The 17,029-nt window shown below is 47.3% G+C and overlaps 1 protein-coding gene across 6 annotated transcripts in view; it reads right to left on the bottom strand.

Moving 5' to 3' along the window:
* The window catches only part of LOC132222816 (tight junction protein ZO-1), a 55,408-nt gene extending 38,904 nt beyond the window's left edge, over positions 1-16,504 (bottom strand). For all 6 annotated transcript variants that reach the window (XM_059678050.1, XM_059678051.1, XM_059678052.1 and 3 more), the window contains exon 1: positions 15,974-16,504. In XM_059678050.1, coding sequence (XP_059534033.1) covers positions 15,974-16,000 — 27 coding nt within the window. In that variant the 5' untranslated portion in view covers positions 16,001-16,504. The remainder of the gene's footprint in view (positions 1-15,973) is intronic.
* Positions 16,505-17,029: the final 525 nt, after the last annotated feature.

Here is a 17,029-nt window from a genome sequence, read left to right as displayed (position 1 = left end):
TGTTTTTAACTTAATTTGGACAGAGGCCGTTCTCTGTTCGTTTTCTTGCCAGCTCCAGCTCATGCTGCAACTTTATACTTAGCGTGAGGTAGGAAAGAATCAAAGTTGGAATGGCATTATTGTAAAATACCTATTGACACATGAGACATTGTAAAGCATTCCGTATGCTATGCAAAGAAAAGGAAAAGTCAAATCCCGCCGGACTCCAGGATTATAAATATTCAGGTTCCAGGAAATGAGATGGGACCATCTGATAGGTCTGGTCAGTGGTCGCTTTAATATCACAGTTAAACACTCTGCCCCACCTAGTTAAGATTTTGCTACAGATTTGTCTTCTCAGGCTTTTTTTCTACAGAAAAAAAAAAGTGGCTTTTCTAGGATACCATTGCACACACCCATCCACACACACAATAAAGAAAAGCTCCAAAAACACCTCCCCAAGCAGCATCATAAAATTAGAGCGATGCAAGCTCCAGTGAGGGCACTACTCAGACCACTGTGCAATCGGGTTCATCTACTGTCCAGAAACTCTTATAATCCCTAACCGGTTTGGCTCAGCGGATAGAGCGTCGGCCTGCAGACTGAAGGGTCCCGGGTTCGATTCCAGTCAAGGGCATGTGCCTTGGTTGTGGGCACATCCCCAGTGGGGGTGTGCAGGAGGCAGCTGATCGATGTTTCTCTCTCATCGATGTTTCTAACTCTCTATCCCCCTCCCTTCCTCTCTGTAAAAAAACAATGAAATATATTTTTTTAAAAAAAGAAAGAAATTCTTACAAGAGAAGGAAATGCATTTCCACCTACCGGGTGAGCACTAAAGAATTCAAAATAAATGTCTTATAAATTGGGTTAATGGCTCTTGGAAGCTTAAAGTAATTCTCTCTCTTTTACTGTGACCACTTTTGAAATTAGGGTTCCTGAATATAATACATCTATAAACAAACCTTGGTGGTTTTTCTGTTAATCCTCACCCTAGCATATTTTCCCGTTCATTTTTAGAGAGAGTGGGAGGGGTAAAGAGAAAGAGAAACATCAATGTGAGAGAGACACATCGATGGGTTGCCTCCTGCACGGGCTGGGAATGGAGATTGCAACTGAGGTATGAGCCCTTGATCTGAATCGAACCCGGGACCCTTCAATCCTCGGCTGACGCTCTACCCACTGAGCCACACCAGCGAGGGCTATAAAGTTTTTTCAAGCCTCTGCAGAGGGAACCAAGGGGGTGGAGGGAGAATGTGAGCATGGCGTTCGCAGAGTGTCACTCCTTACACTGCTGTGCTGCCTATGTCCCAGGGAGGCCTGTTTCCTCATCCTGGCTCCGCTGTCATGCACATCACAGGAGGTGCCCATCGAGAGGAGAGGCCCAGCGAGGTGCCCGGGGCCCCTCTCTCCTTCCCACAGCAGCCCTGATGGCAGCCTGCTGCTACTTCAGCAAAGGAATCCTATGAAGAAAGGCTGCTTCCCTAAACGCGAAGCAGCGAGGTTCGCCTTCCCGCCGATGAATGAGGGAGAGAAAGGCGCTCTGTTCGCTCCCACAGATACAACCGCCAGCCTTCCCAGCGCTTTGTTTCCATCTGCCTGTCGGGTGCAGCCAAACCTCCCTTGAACGAGACCTCTGCTGAAAACAAATCTGTTTTGTGGTTTTAACGAAAACTGACCAGGATTTAATGTAGTAGAAGAAAATTCCTCCATCGATGTGAAGCAATGATGATATCAGTAATCTGCTAAGCATTAAGAATTCCACTCAAATAACCCTAGCAGGTGTGGCTCAGTGGATAGAGCATCGACCTGCAGACTGAACGGTTGATCCCAGGTTCGATTCCCAGTCAGGGCACAGGCCCAGGTTGCAGGCTCCATCCCCAGCAGGGGGCGTGCAGGAGGCAGCCAATCAATGATTGGCTCATCATTGATGTCTCTATCTCTTTCCCTCTCCCTTTCTCTCTGAAATCAATAAAAACATATTTTAAAAATAGAGTTCTGCCCTGACCACTGTGGCTCAGTGGATGGAGCGTCGGTCTGCGGACTCAAGGGTCCCAGGTTCGATTCCGGTCAAGGGCATGTACCTTGGTTGTGGGCACATCCCCAGTAGGAGGTGTGCAGGAGGCAGCTGATCGATGTTTCTCTCTCATCAATGTTTCTAACTCTCTATCCCTCTCCCTTCCTCTCTGTAAAAAATCAATAAAAATATATATATATATAAAAAAAATAGAATTCTACTAAAATATACATGATCAAGCAAGATACCTGCAGTAACCTCCAGGTTGCCCCATCCTAGCTGACATTCAAAAATGAGAACTGCCTGCACAGCTCGAGCTCAGCTCCTCCTCACCCACCCCTCTACCCAGTGGTGTGGCGCCCCTGCCTCCTCAATCCCTTCCCTATGGCACAACCTGAAAGTGGCCTGATAACAGGAATCGCCTGGAGAAGGATCTGGTACGAGAGGGTTTATCATCCTCCTTGTGGTTGTAATGACCACATAGTTTTCCATGTTGTAAGAGAATATTAATCAAATGGGAGATGCATTTAATGTTAATTCTATGAAGCAGCTTATGCACTGTCAGCCTCATTCTGTTTAAACCTGAGTAGGAAGAGAGCTGAAAGGACAGACACAATGCTGACATCGGTCATCTTCAAGTGAAGGGATTATGGGATTATTTTAGCTTTTGCCTTTCCTTTCTCCATTCCCAAAGTATCTTAAACCACATTTACCAAATCCCATTTGAAACTTCAAATATCTGTTTTTCACTTAGCTTTGAGGAAAACCAAATAATATTTAAGAAGATTATTTTGTTTCATTGTTAACTATGAAAGGTATTTATTCTACTGTTACTAAGGGATTTATATCAAGAGGAGTATGGTAACAGAAATTTAAATTATTTTATTTGTGTGAGATAAGGGGGAAATGAAAATGCTAAAACAATCCTCAGCATTCCAATCCATTATGTTTCTTCTCTGGAGGGACTGGAAAAGCGCACCTCTCACCTGGCTCGATGGCTTCCCCATGAAGGGTGGCACTACAATACCTCGCTTCTCCCCGAAAGCCAAACAGGGCCTTGTGAGCGTGACTTACCGGACCGGAGGCCTATGTACAAGGCAACAGAGAGTGAAACAGCAGAAAGGGTAGGTGGCTGTTAGGCTCTGGAGCAGCAAGCACATAAACCAATTTAATCCAGAATATAAATGAGTTATGCCTTGCAATCCCATCACATAACACACACACACACAGAGAAAGACGCACTCCCCGTTCAGTCAGTGAACCCTGTCATCTCTTCTCTCCAGCCCTGGGCTCCTTTCCTGGCAAAAGCCGCACAATTCTCCCCAGGCTGCTGTGTAACCAGGCAGACCCAGTCAGAGTTCTCGATGCACCGAGGGGCAAGGAGATCGACAAAGACACAGACCTCGGTGTGCAAACGAGCTACAACAGAACGAAAGCCTAGCTATCGGGACCGTGGTCCCCAGGGTAGGATTCTTCCCACCCTGCTACAGTCCCTGCTGAGGGGCGGAGGGGCAGGAGCCCGCAGCGAGGCCTCAGAAACCGAAGGCCCACACGGGTGAAGCGTCTCACTAGGACATGCACCCAGCGCTCTTCCGTGAGCGCGAAAGACAAGAGGAGCAGGGCTTCCTCTGGAGACTCTCTAAGCAGCAAGTGGCCCTGGGGTGCAGAGGCGGAAATGGGGTGCGGCGGGAAGACCCTTCCTGTTTTCCTTCACTAGGAGCCCGCTGGCAGTGTTCTATCAGGTTCATCTGTCACCTACTCAAATAAATGATTTTTAAAACTCAACATCCTTATGGTAAACGTGCTTGGCATTTTTCTTATTAAAAAAACAAACAAGCCGAAACCGGTTTGGCTCAGTGGATAGAGCGTCGGCCTGCAGACCGAAAGGTCCCAGGTTCGATTCCGGTCAAGGGCATGTACCTGGGTTGCGGGCACATCCCCAGTAGGAGATGTGCAGGAGGCAGCTGATCGATGTTTCTCTCTCATCGATGTTTCTAACTCTCTATCTCTCTCCCTTCTTCTCTGTAAAAAATCAGCAAAATATATTTAAAAAAAAAAAAAAACACACAAAACAGAGCATGGCAGGCGTGGCCCAATGGTTGAGCATCAGCCTATGAACCAGGAGGTCACGGTTTGATTCCTGGTCAGGACACATGCCCAGGTTGCGGGCTCCATCCCCAGTAGAGGGCATGCAGGAGGCAGCTGGTCAGTGCTTCTCTCTCATCACTGATGTTTCTATCTCTCTCTCCCGCTCTCTTCCTCTCTGAAATCAATAAAAATGTATTTAAATAAAAACAAAGCAGAAAGCATAATTGTGTAACCTGGACAAAGACCTTCTGATAATCTAGTCTCATTTCCAAGCATTTCGGTTTGTGGGAACCATGGAAAAGGTGCTGCTCCTACTGCAGGACCCTAGCACTGTCACTCCTTAGTAATGGAAAAAATGCTGTTAAAAAGAAAATGAACTAGACCAGAAATAGCCAGATCGGAGCCCAAATCTGCCGTTACCTAGTCAGGTGACCTTGGCTGTCCTCCCAAAGCTAGGGAATTGGATGAGATTTGCTTAAGTAAAAAGTCCTTCCTGCCCCCCAATGCTATCAGACTGTAATCCCAGTTTTGTCCAATAGCACCCCGGTTCCCAACAGGCTGCAAGTTCAGAAGTCAATGCCGCACTCCAGGCAAGGACATTGCAATGCGTAGCTGCTGGGCTCTGAGTTCTCCACACATTTCTAAGTCAGCATCGCTGACTAGAATCGCAATTTCTGAAGAGGCAAAAAGCTGCATTTCAGAATCCACCAAGAGTTTGTTTGGTTTCTTTGTTCTGCGCTCCAGCTGGCAAAGACACCGCTCAGATCACCAACTCTGAAGGGCTTCCGGCCAACACTCCAGGTCCTGAGTCTAGGCAGTTTCACGTCCTCAGGGCTGACGACAAAGCAACGGGGAAAAGGCCGGAGGACAGAACTGACAACACAAGCGAGCCTGTCACTGAAAGAAGACCAAGTGCAGAACAGAATAAATACCCCAAGTGCTCTCCAGATAAAGAAAACCTTCCCTCCTCGACAGTATCTATGCAGACTAGTGTAGGCAGCCAGTTAAATGCTACCACCCTGTGGCTATTTAATAAGAGGTTCATTCATTCATTCATTCATTCATTCATTCGACAAACATTTATCAGATATACTCAGTGCTGTGGAGGAAAATGAGGCCCCTCCCCTTCCCTAGGGACTCAAGGGGAAGGCTCACCACTACGTAAATGCTCTAAGAGAGGTGACCACGGAGGACGGCGAGGACTCTGCCCGCTATGAGACAGAGCCTGGGTCTCCGAGAAAGCACTTGAGCTCAAGCTTGAAGGATGGCCAGCAAAGGCGGGAGTCGTTTCGGGAAGAAACAGCATGTCAGCAAGGCTTTTGATGCTATGATGAAGCTGTACACGAAGCTGGCTTTGATATGGCCGGAAAGTACAATTGGTGGAGTGGAAGGAGTAAAAAGAGAAGCTGCAAGCACCATCGCAACAGGTCTCGTAGCTCCAGGGGAAAACAGGAGGGCGTTTTAGGCAATCGAGTGACAGTCAAACTCTTTCTGAAGGCTGTTGTGTGGGAGATGGATTTGAGGGAGGGAGACCAATTAGAAAGCTAAAGTGAAAGGGGGGAGGAGTCAAAGATGACAGTTTTCTGAATTAGGTGACTGAGAGAAAAAGCAGGAAGAGTATTACAAATATTAGTTTAAAATCCTTAATTTGAGGTGTCTGTGGAACGATCGGCACAGAGAGATGGACAGTGGGCAGTTCGTCTGAAGGTCAAGACCGAGATCTGGAGTAGATACTGGCTCAGGAGTAATCAGCAAAGTAGTATTAAACCCAAGAGAAAAGATCCAGTTACCTAAGGACCAAGATGACCCTGGGACTACAAATGTTTTAGAAGGAAAAAAGGAAGGACTAAACCAACCTGGGGAGAAGCCAGGGAGGATATAGGCAAAGCAAACAGCCAGCAGGCAATGGGTACAAGCTGTTGTAAGTCTCTAAAGGGGAAGTGTGGGGAGTAAGGCAGCGCGCTGGCCTTTCTGCTTTAGGGCAAGGTTCCAGAGGAAAGGAACTGGACAGGGGCGAGGTGACGGAGGGACGGGGAGGGGGGATGGAGGGATGGAGCTGGTGGAAGGATGGGGATAGGCAGCTCTCTAGGTAGAGAAAACAGCAAGCGCCCTAGGGTAGGAGCATGCTTCTCTCATTCACTCCAACAATATCTGAGAGTTTACTATATGCCAGACACGGTCAAACAATTAGCATGACCTTTGGTCTCATGCGGCATACAGTCTAGTGGGAGAACTAGATGACCAAAGAAATTCCACGACTAGAAAGTAATCACAGGCGTATATAAATGCAAAAAAAAAAAAAAAAAAAAGGAAAACAGGGCCACGAGTGGAACTCCAGAGGAACCTGGCAGGGAGCGCAGGCCTGGTAGGAACTAGAGGGGGGACAGCGAGCACGAAGGAGAAAGATGCAGGTGAGGCTAGGGGCGGAGCCTAGTGACCACCTGATGGAGTTTGGTCTTTCACTCCTGAGGCAGTAAGAAGCCGAAGAGTTGTAGAAGGAGTGCGCGCACTGGAGCACGGGGGGCCACTAAAGAAACTTGGATTTTGAAAAGATCATTTTAGAAAAACAGGTTGTAAGGGGGGAGAGTATGATACTACTTAGGAGGCTATTACAGGAATAGAGAGATTATAACAGAGGACAGTGTGTGTCTGTGTGTTGGGGGAAGGGTGTGTAAATGGTAAAAAGTACAGATGGAACAAGTGGAAAGAGGCGAGGCCTCAGGAGGTAAAAGCTGAACAGAATGTGCCATCGCTCAGTCACCACACGGGACACCTCCCAGCTGAGCCAGGGGCACTGGTTTGGGAAGTCTTTCATCTCCATCCCCAAATCCATCCCACTAGAGACTGCATCTCTCCTTTCAGGCGACTGCGATTTCTAAAAAGTATCTCGGGAGCGCAAGGGTGATTTTTTGAAACCACAGCACATCTTGCTGGGCTGGGACTCCTAACCTTCAGGCTGACATCTGTCCAGTATCCAATATAGAAACACACACACACACACACACACACACACATTAAATGTCTATACACGTGTACATGCAGACATGATTCCTACATGCCTCTTCTCTGGCATTGAGATGGGCTTCACTCCGATGTTTCTGAGCTAACATCAGGGCTTCCGGTGGGCCGGGCACTGTCTGAGTGAGCCCACAGCCACCCTGAGCGGATGCTGGTATTACAGCCGCTGCTTTTCACAGATAAGAAATCAGCTCGTAAGTGGCAGACCCAGGACTCAGAGTCCAGAGCCTAGAGCCATAAAGCCATAAAGACCAGGGTGACTCGGTGGAAACCTTTTCGGTCCTGCTGTACCTGAGTCCTCTCTGCAAGATCCTGCCTGCTGACAGGTCCCTCACCGGAAACGCCTCCTGGCTGGCCTTTCTCTGGGCCAGACGCTCAGGCCACATTCAAATGAAGAACTTTCGGTCATAAAAACACCATTAAGATGTGACTGCCAGGTTGAAAACTCTATCTACAGTACATATACTCTAGCTTTGATCCAAAAATATGAGACAAATCAAGAAAAGATAATCCCAAATAAAAGCGGACAAAAGACTTGATCAGGCCATAAACATAAAAAGTTACTCATTGTCTGGCCGGTGCGGCTCAGTGGTTGAGCACTGACCTATGAACCAGGAGGTCACGGTTCGATTCCCAGTCAAGGCACAGGCCCGGGTTGTGGGCTCGCTCCCCAGTAGGGGGCATGCAGAAGGCTGCAGATCCATGATTCTCTCTCATCATGGATGTTTCTATCGCTCTCACTCTAGCTTCCTCTCTGAAATAAATTTCTTTTTAAAGTTGCTCATCTGGTCAGGCAAACGTAAATGAAAACTACACTGAGCTTATACTGAAGACCCACTGGAAGGGCTCACGTTATAGGGTCTGGCACCAAGTACGGTGGAAATGCAGAGCAACAGAAACTCCCGGCCACGAAGATGAAGAGTGTAAGTGGTACAACCTCTTGGGGAAAAACGTTACCTACTAAAACTGAAGACACATTAAATAATCCAGTGGCAGTGCCCACATACATAAATATGTGCAATGTTCACCAAGGGACAGACATGTGTTCATGGGAGCATGATTCCTAGCAGCCAAAATCAGGAGATAACCAGATGTCCATCAGTCGTGGTCTAGTCATACAACAGAATCCAGGACAGCTGTCTGTCAGTCATGGTCTAGTCATACAACAGAATCCTGGACCGCAGTGGAGATGAATGGGTGCACATGCAACCACGTATGAATCGTGAAGCGAGGTGAGCACAGTGGCTGCCTTGGGGGAGGAAGGTGTGAACAGGAAGGCCACCACATATGGAGCTTGTGGTCGGGACAATGTGACCTTCCATTTCATAGGCAAGCAGTGGGTGGAGCGTCTGAGAAGCTGGCTCTATTCCAGTCTTTGATCTGGGTGGTGTTTCCATGGGGTTACTATATAATAATTTTTATATAGGTAATGCATTTCAAAATGAAAAGATAGAAGAGAATGCCATCAGCTGGCAACACTTAAGTGGAGGTAAGTTTCATAAACATCTGGGTTTACCACCTGCATTAAGAAACTGGAAGAGCTGGCCTGGCTCCCTGGTGCCAACAACCAGCTGGAGTTGGGCAACACCACTTCCCTCAGCCCAGCCTGCGCTCTCTGACCCCACACTCTCTCCCGGCCTCATGACTCATGAGACTCACCTAACGCCATTCCCAGCAGCTCCAGACGCTCCGCCAGAGCGAGAACCTCTAGCATATGCGCGTAGGAATTATAAAGCGTGTATCAGGGGTGCGATCAGTTACCTGACTCGTCGCTATAAAACAGAAATAGTACCCACCAGAGCTAAGGTTAAGTGAGATGTGCACACAGAACACTTAGCTTAGTACCTGTCACAGAACCGGTGTTCCCTATTACGGGGCCATCGTTTATGATCAACACACATTCTCGTATTTACAACCAGAGGGCAAATCTACTCGCCATGGCCACTGCCTTCTGACTTTAGAGCCACCACAGCATCCAAGTGTAGACTGGTATATGTCTGTTTGTTTCAATTCCAACACTTATCACTGTGACACACAAAAACCACCAGTAAATAAATCTTCCAGACTGCCTCTAGGTGCCATGTGGGCCAATCCCCTGCAAGTATGCTCTGAAAAGTATACTTGTTTTTAGTTGTTTCTGTCCAAAGCACGTATTTTGCCTGATTCTGGCTTTTACTGGTCTGATCAGAGTCAAATAAATGGATATCTATAAAAATGTACTTTAAGATGATGGATTTTAAGACCTTAGCCATAAAATGCCCTCAAAACTAAAACTAGCTTCTTTTTATTTTTTAAATATATTTTTATTGATTTCAAAGAGGGAGAAGGGAGAGGGGAGAGGGAGAGCGAAAGGGAGGAAGGGAGGGAGAAAGAGAGAGAAACATCACTGAGAGAGAATCATGGATCGGCTGCCTCCTGCAGGCCTTACACTGGAGATCGAGTCCACAACCCGGGCATGTGTCCTGACGGGGAATCGATCCGTGACCTCCTGGTGCAGAGGTGGAAGCTCAATGAGCCACCTGGGCTGGGCTGAAACTGGCTTTTAGGTGAGCACGAAAGCGGCTGGCTATCGCTCCCAGGGGGTCAGTACTCCAGTGACTAACTAGTAAGCACACTTACCTAACTCTTGCCCCTGACAGAGGTATACACTATTTTTCCCCAAGAAATCACCAAAGTCTAATTCAAAGGCTTTTTTCCCAGCCAATTTGGCAGTGAGGCCCCACACAATGGATTACTAGGATTTCATGCGGGAATACAATGAAAACTAATGAACTACAGTCACCCACCACATCAATCATCTGACACAATAACTGAGCACAAGCAGCCACACACAACAGAGTGTGCAAAGTTCACAGGCAAAACTACAGTGCGTATGGCATCCATAATTCAGTGGTGAAATTATAAAGAAAAGCCACAAAATGGGTGCCACAGAAAGCACGTTAGGGATTCCAGCGTTCAGCATCACGTGTAGTATTTCACTTGTTGCTATCTGCCCACACCATTAAAATGTTCCCTGGGTGCAAACAGTCGTATGTACACGGCTCTATCTCCAATCTGAAACAGCGCCTGCGACATACCGGGTTTGCAATCAATATCTGTTGAAAGAAATGCAAACTGTTACATATTTCACAGCTTGTCAGACCCAGAAGCAGTGACAGCCAGCATGCTGTACAATTTCCACAGCACTATAGCCAAGGAGTTATAAGTAAGTAAATTCTAGTTACTTTCTAGTTCTTAACCTTTTCCCCTACTGAAGTACTTGTACTAAACACATGGATGCATCCAGATTTGATTAAAGCTTTTTTTAAAAAATCAACAAAGAATGCAGAAAATCAACTGTTTCAGCAAGCCCAGGGTTTAGATATAATTCCATCACTTTCCCCACCAAACAAGTCCACCAGAAAGCTGTGTTATGATAAGATGACCACAATTGTGCTCGCACTTACTTTTCATGAGTAAGCAGCGTGTATTCTTGGGATTTTAAAAATGAGTTATGCATTTCACAACTGATTATTACAGTATACAGTTGAAACTTTAAGCTTCTGAAGACCAGGGATCCAAACAAAATGTGCTGTTTGGTGAACTAAGCAAAACAGTCAGTCATTCCCGATGCCCTCCTGGATGTGACAGTCATGTCCTACATTAAGAGCTAACCGGAAGTTCAGGGCCATCTGAGACTCAGTAGCTAACTCTACATGCACAAGGGTCAGGGCTTTGTTACTCAATCGCAAATAGTGTGTTTTAGGGTATGAATTCTGGCAATATTGGTTTTCTGGTTTTGGTGTTTTTCCCTCACCTGGGAATATTTTTTGTTTTTTCCATTGGTTTTTAGAGAGCAGGAGGGAGGGCGAGGGAGAGAAACATGGATGTGAGAGAGAGACATGGATTGGCTGCATCCCACACAGGGCCTGGGGCACCGAAACCTGCAACTTGCCCTTGACCGGGAATCGGGAGACCCTCAGGGCCACAGCTCTATCCACTGAGCACCCTGCCGGGGTGGTTTGCCGATGCCTTAAAGCAGTGTCTCTGTGGCCTAGTGACCAGAGTTAGTCATGGTCATCCATTCCTCGGAGGTAAAATGAAATTCCCTGCGCACGTACTCGGCACACACACTCGTGATTAAGAATTTATCTGTTTAAGGGGAATGGAAATAAAGCACCTGGCTACCCCATAAAGGAGGAACCTGAAGCCACCTCCTCTGCAATAAATAAATCAGGAGGCGCTCTAGGTCAGAGACAGCGAGAGGCCTATTTTTACTGCTACCTCACCCTGAAAATCCTGCTCTGAAACACACACGCCAATTTTAAGTTCCATTTAAAACCCTCTCTCCCTAAAAGATTGTCTTTCAAAACTCAAGCGATGCAAAGTAAGTTCCAGTCAAGTATTTTGGAAATATCCTCTTAGACATCAACTATCTTTGCATCTTATTTAACATTTGATTTTAAAGAATAACTCGTCATAAAAAACAGCTTTGCTCAACCCACTGTCTGCAGCCACTGCCACGCGCACCCCCGCCCTCCAGCCTGGGCCCACACCACGCGTGCCCAAGGGCTCAACCCTGGGTGAGGGGTGACCGAGAGCCAGGCCTGGGTGGCAGGCACTACCCTTGAACTTACAGCTAGACTCGTCCTTTCAGTAGAAAAGGAATTTTTATCACGTTAGGGTCACACCCAGAAACTGAATGACATTTCCAAATTTTTCACCAAAATTATTCTTTGTAAAGCCACTTTCCTTAGCAGCATAGTGATCTGACTGTCTTATTTACAGTCCGTTTTATTCTTAGAACTGTAGTGAGTTTACATTTGGTCTCTAAATAGACAAAAGATGAAAGAGCAAGTAAAAGTCGGAGCCAGAACATTGTTTCCAGGATTGAAAAAACTGAGTGAAACTACTGTAATCTTTTCCTCCAAACCAAACAGGAAACAGTGCTCCACACGCTGCATTACAGCCGTCAGAGTCAGACACTGGTTTCACCCTCAGTATTTGCTGGGGTGGAGGGCTGACCTCCTCTTATCACTTGCTGACAGCCATCAATGGGCAGCAGGAGCCCTTCTTGAATATGAAACAAAAGTCTGCAAGTTACGAGAGAGAGAGAGAGAGAGAGAGAGAGAGAGAGAGAGAGAGAGAGAGAGAGAGAGAATGATTTGAAAAGTAGCTAACAGATCCCTAGCCAATTTGGCTCAGTGGATAGAGTGTCGGCCTGTGGACTGAAGGGTCCCAGGTTCAATTCCGGTCAAGGGCATGGACCTCGGTCACAGGCTCCTCCCCAGCCCAGGCCCTGGTCAGGGCGCCTGCAGAAGGCAACCAATCAATGTGTTTTCTGACATCTATGTTTCTCTTTCTCTCTCTCTCTCTTCCACTCTTCCTAAAAATCAATGGAAAAATATCCTCAGGTGAAGATTAAAAAAAAAAAAAAAAAAAAAAAGGTAGCTAACAGAGCTGTCCTAAAACAAACGTAAGAGTTGCAACTGCAGTCAGGATTATCCACCAAGTACACAAATTACAGTTTGACCAGGAATGTCTAAAATGCCAAACATGCTAACATAAAAAATTAAAAGCCTTTTGCCTTAAATGCTATCAAAATATTTCTAGTATTTTTGTATAAACTTAACAGGCCCAGGAAAATTTACTACACAACCAAGGGAATTCTCAGAAAAGACCGTGAGTTTTTAGTTTACCTTTAAAGCAATATGACACAAATACGCATTGATCAGTAAGTATCAACCTTAGAACTACTTTGTAACAGCCTTTCTGGACACAATTCCTGTCTGTAATGGCTAATTTTCAATTCATTTGGTTCATTAATTTGGCTAATCTCCACAGTTCTTAACCTTCAAGTGTTTGTCTATTAAGGAAAGTCCACTGTGCCTCACTTGATACAATGAATCGATTCCTAAGAAGGTGTACTAATTTTCTTACCAAACTACGCTACACTTTTAGAGAGAACCACAGGGTTTAAAAAGGTGCTGTGCCTGTGACATGATGGAAATTGCAAGCAGGAAGATGTAACGAGCATAGAATAGCACAATTTTAAATGTTATAGCTTCTCCCCAAAGTGACACAGCTTGAAGATGCAGAAGCCACAGCCACTTCTGTGATTCAACCAATGGAAATGATTCTAATAATTATTCATACCGTTTCCTTGCATGATTAACAATGCTTTTGGTGAGACGGAGAGCCACCCTCCAGTTCCTGATTTCAATGTCTGAGTCATTTTGTATCAGGTACACTAGTAATCGTGTTCACAAATCCAGGTGTGTATCACACGTATCAAAACCTTTTCCTTTATTACTTCTAAAGTCAATATTAGTACAGAGAAGCCCTTATAACTCAGGTATGTATTTTTTTACAAGTATATTACACTTTCTTCTAGTGTTCTATGATGTGATTTGCTCTTTAGCAAAAAACAAACCAAAAAAAAAACAACAACTTTTGGTTATTTTTACCTATGGCCTGAGGAAAACTCAGACTTAAAAGAAAAAAAAAAGTTGGCCAATAGTCCCAGCATCCTCTCTCCAATAATCTACAATGTTATTTTAATCATATATTCTAATTTTCCCTCTTGCTGCCAATTTACCAATAATTATTACTATATGTATTCCTCAGTACAATCTTTTTGGAAAAAAATTACTGGTATTTATCAGAAATTTAAGTGCACATACCCTTTGACCCAAAAATTACATTTTTCAGAATTTGACATATGGATATACTATGTGAGTACCTAAATATAAAAATATAACACTGCTTACTACAATAGCAAAATCCTGGGAACAAGTTAGGCAACGATGACCCACCGCAGGTTTCTGGGACAGAAAACCATTCAACCATTACAAAGAACATCAAATCAAAGGTATTAGAGTTCTACAAACTATTATGCTAAAAATAAAAAAGCAAGCTGCCAAATGAATGTCTTCATTTCCTTTTTAAACTGAGGGTGGGGGGAAAAGAGTATGATATGAAAGGGATTGAGTACAGAGCCTGCCTTTTAATAGGCACTTTCATCCCCTTAAAGAAATAAATGCCACTTGAAAAAAAGATGGCTGAGTATTATTTCACTTCAGAATACAGCAATTTAAAAAAGTAAGTTTTCAGCCCTAGTCCGCCTGCAGAACAAAGGGTCCTGGGTTCGATTCCGGTCAAGGGCACATACTTCGGTTGAAGGCAACTAATCAATGTATTTCTCTCACATTGATATTTCTCTCTAGTCTTACCCTCTCTCTCTAAAAAAATCAATGGAAAAATATCCTCGGGTGAGCATTTAAAAAAACACACACACACACAAACAAACAAAAATAAGCTTTCAACTCACATTCTACTCTTAAGAATTTAAGAATGCACACGTCCCTACAATGCAATTATTTAACCCGGGACGCTTTTCATTACGGCATAAAATCTCAATGCCGTAACTCAGGAGGAAACGTGTGCCGCCTGCTAAACCGTCTTAACTGCGGCAACCCACGGAAAACCTCATTTCTCCCGTCTCGAGATAACCTTTGAAAAGTGTGCTGTCTTGGCTATCAGGCGGGAGAGATCACACTTGGGGAACAAAGTGACATTCTCTGTAATCTGGGAGCAAAGCCTTCCTCCCGGAGCCCCATCAGAGGTACATACTGTGAGTTTACGTTAAAATCAAAGAAAAAAAAAAAAAAAGAAAGAACTTTTTTTTAAGTCATCGGATCAAGTTTTATCTTTAGGTTGTTCTACATCACTATCAAGTCAAAAGAACCAGATTAAAGTCTTTTTCTTTTTTCTTTTTGATTAAAGTATTCTTAAAGAATACTACATTCCTTAAAAGAATTTACCCAGGACTAAAGGGAACCACTCTCTGGGCCTTAGTATATACCTGCTCCCAGATACTCCCAATAAACATCTCAAATAGGAAAAAAAAAAAAAAAAAAACACCAAATACCTAAAACCACAAACTGCTATCCCCTACTGTTTCAAGTGGCGAATTTATCTTCTAAGGGGGAGACTTTTTACTCTTCACACCTCTGTTCCTGAAGAACCAGTTAACTTCTTTCTGATGAGAGAGATTACAATGTACAAAAGGAGAGGATTTCTCACTGATTCTTCGAAACAAGGTTTCCAGGCACCAGAGAAAACAGCAGCCGACTTCAAAACGCGAGGAAAGAACAAACTGGATGGGAAACAGTGTGACTTTTTTTTTTTTTTTGCTGAGACCCACAGATCTTTGTTTTCACTTTTAAGAGTTTCATCTCATTGTCCGGTCGGTAGGAGGGTATTTGCTGTTCACTTTTTGGAAAGTTTAAATTCAAACGAAAACTATTTAAAAAGGCGTTAAAGGGGTTGGGTTTTTGTTTTGTTTTTTTAATTTTCCAGTGTTGCCTTCGATAAATAATACAGGATGGAAGAAGAAAAAAGAAAAGAAAAGACGACCTCCTCCACAGCTGAGCGTTTTACAGCCTCGACGCCTTATCGCCGGGGCGCGCATTCCACCGTGAGTGACATCAGATCGAAACTGCACGGTTTCGCCGGGACCGAACCGCTCATCCCTCCAAACGCACGGCTACCGGGGTCCTGGCGGGGGACCCCCCCAACCCCAACCCCGACCCCGACCTCCGTCCCACCGCGGGAGGCCCGCGCCCCCCACTCCCGACGCCCAGCTCCCCGGCGCCGGACCTGTTGCGCGTCCCCGCCCCGCCCGCCGGGAGCCAGAGCCTGGCACCGACGCCCGCGGCGATGCACCTGCCCGACGGCGGCCCCGCGCGCCCGCCGCCCCCGCCCCGAGGGCCCGCCGTCGCCCCCGGGCCGCCGCCTGCGGGGAGGAGGAGGGCGGGGCGCGGGCCCGACGCCGGCGGCGGCCGCACTCGCGCTCGGGACGGACCCCAGCGGCCCTGGGAGGCGCTCGCTCACCTTGGCGGCCGCGGCCCTGGCCGACATCTTGTCTCCCTCCGGCGCCGCGCGAGGCTCCCCGGACCTGAAACTCCGCGCCACCGGCCCGCCGGCTCCTCACGCCACAGCCCAGATCAACATCTCCCGGGAGCGAGCGGGGCCGAGGGCGGGGGGGGGGGGAGGCCGGCCCGAGAGGCCCGGCCCACGGGGAGGGGACTCAACTCGGACAAAAGTCCGGGGAACGCCCGCCCGGCCGGCCCGCCCCGCCCGGGTCCTCTCCACGGGGCGCGCCCGGCCGGCGCCTCCCTCCCTCCGAGTGTGGCCGCCCGCGCGGCCTCCCTAAGCTCGGGCTGCCCGGCCACGTCGGCCTCGCCCGCTCGTCCCTCCGGGGGCCTCCTGCCGTCCCCGCTGCCCGCCCGGAGGTTCCTCGGAAACCGGCTTCGGCGCAACTTCGCGGGAACGACGCGCGGGGAAGGGACACGGCGTCGGCGGGCTGAGCCGGCGCCGGCAACTGCAGGCGGCCACGCAAACCTGCCGGCGCGGCGCGGCCCACTGAGCATGCTCAGCTGGGCGGGGGCGGGGCCACGCTGGGGGCAGGGCGCGTGGGGGCGTGGCTTGGAGGGGGCGGAGCGTGGTGGGCGGGGTCGTGTTGTGGGCGGGGCCAGCGCCCCCCGCCCGCTTCCTGCTGCAGGACGCCCCCCGTCGCGGAAGGAAAAGGCCAGTTTCCGAAGTAACTTGGAAGCCTGCGTTTCCGCTGGCGCGCGAGCCTTCCTGTTTGTTTTTACCGAGGGTCCGGCGGAAATCGCCCCCAAGCAACAAGCCCCTGAGCCCCATCCTTTTTTTTTTTTTTTTTGTAAACTCCTAAAGATAACTTACCCATTTTGTCCTAAACCAGCCACAGCCCCAAGCAGCCGCAGCCCCTGCACCTCCTACCTGCGCGCATCCTTCCTTCACCTGGGAAATAACGGTGCTCACAGCTGCACCACGTGTCTGGGGCCTGCTGCTCCACGGAGGGCAAAATGCCTGTGGTGTGTGGTGTGTTTTTTGTTTTTCTTTCTGTCAAGTGCATCCCGGCTC

The sequence above is a fragment of the Myotis daubentonii genome, chromosome 21 (genome assembly GCF_963259705.1).
Source record: "Myotis daubentonii chromosome 21, mMyoDau2.1, whole genome shotgun sequence".
In the NCBI taxonomy this organism is placed as follows: Eukaryota; Metazoa; Chordata; class Mammalia; order Chiroptera; family Vespertilionidae; genus Myotis; species Myotis daubentonii.
This window is presented reverse-complemented; position numbering and strand designations above follow the sequence as displayed.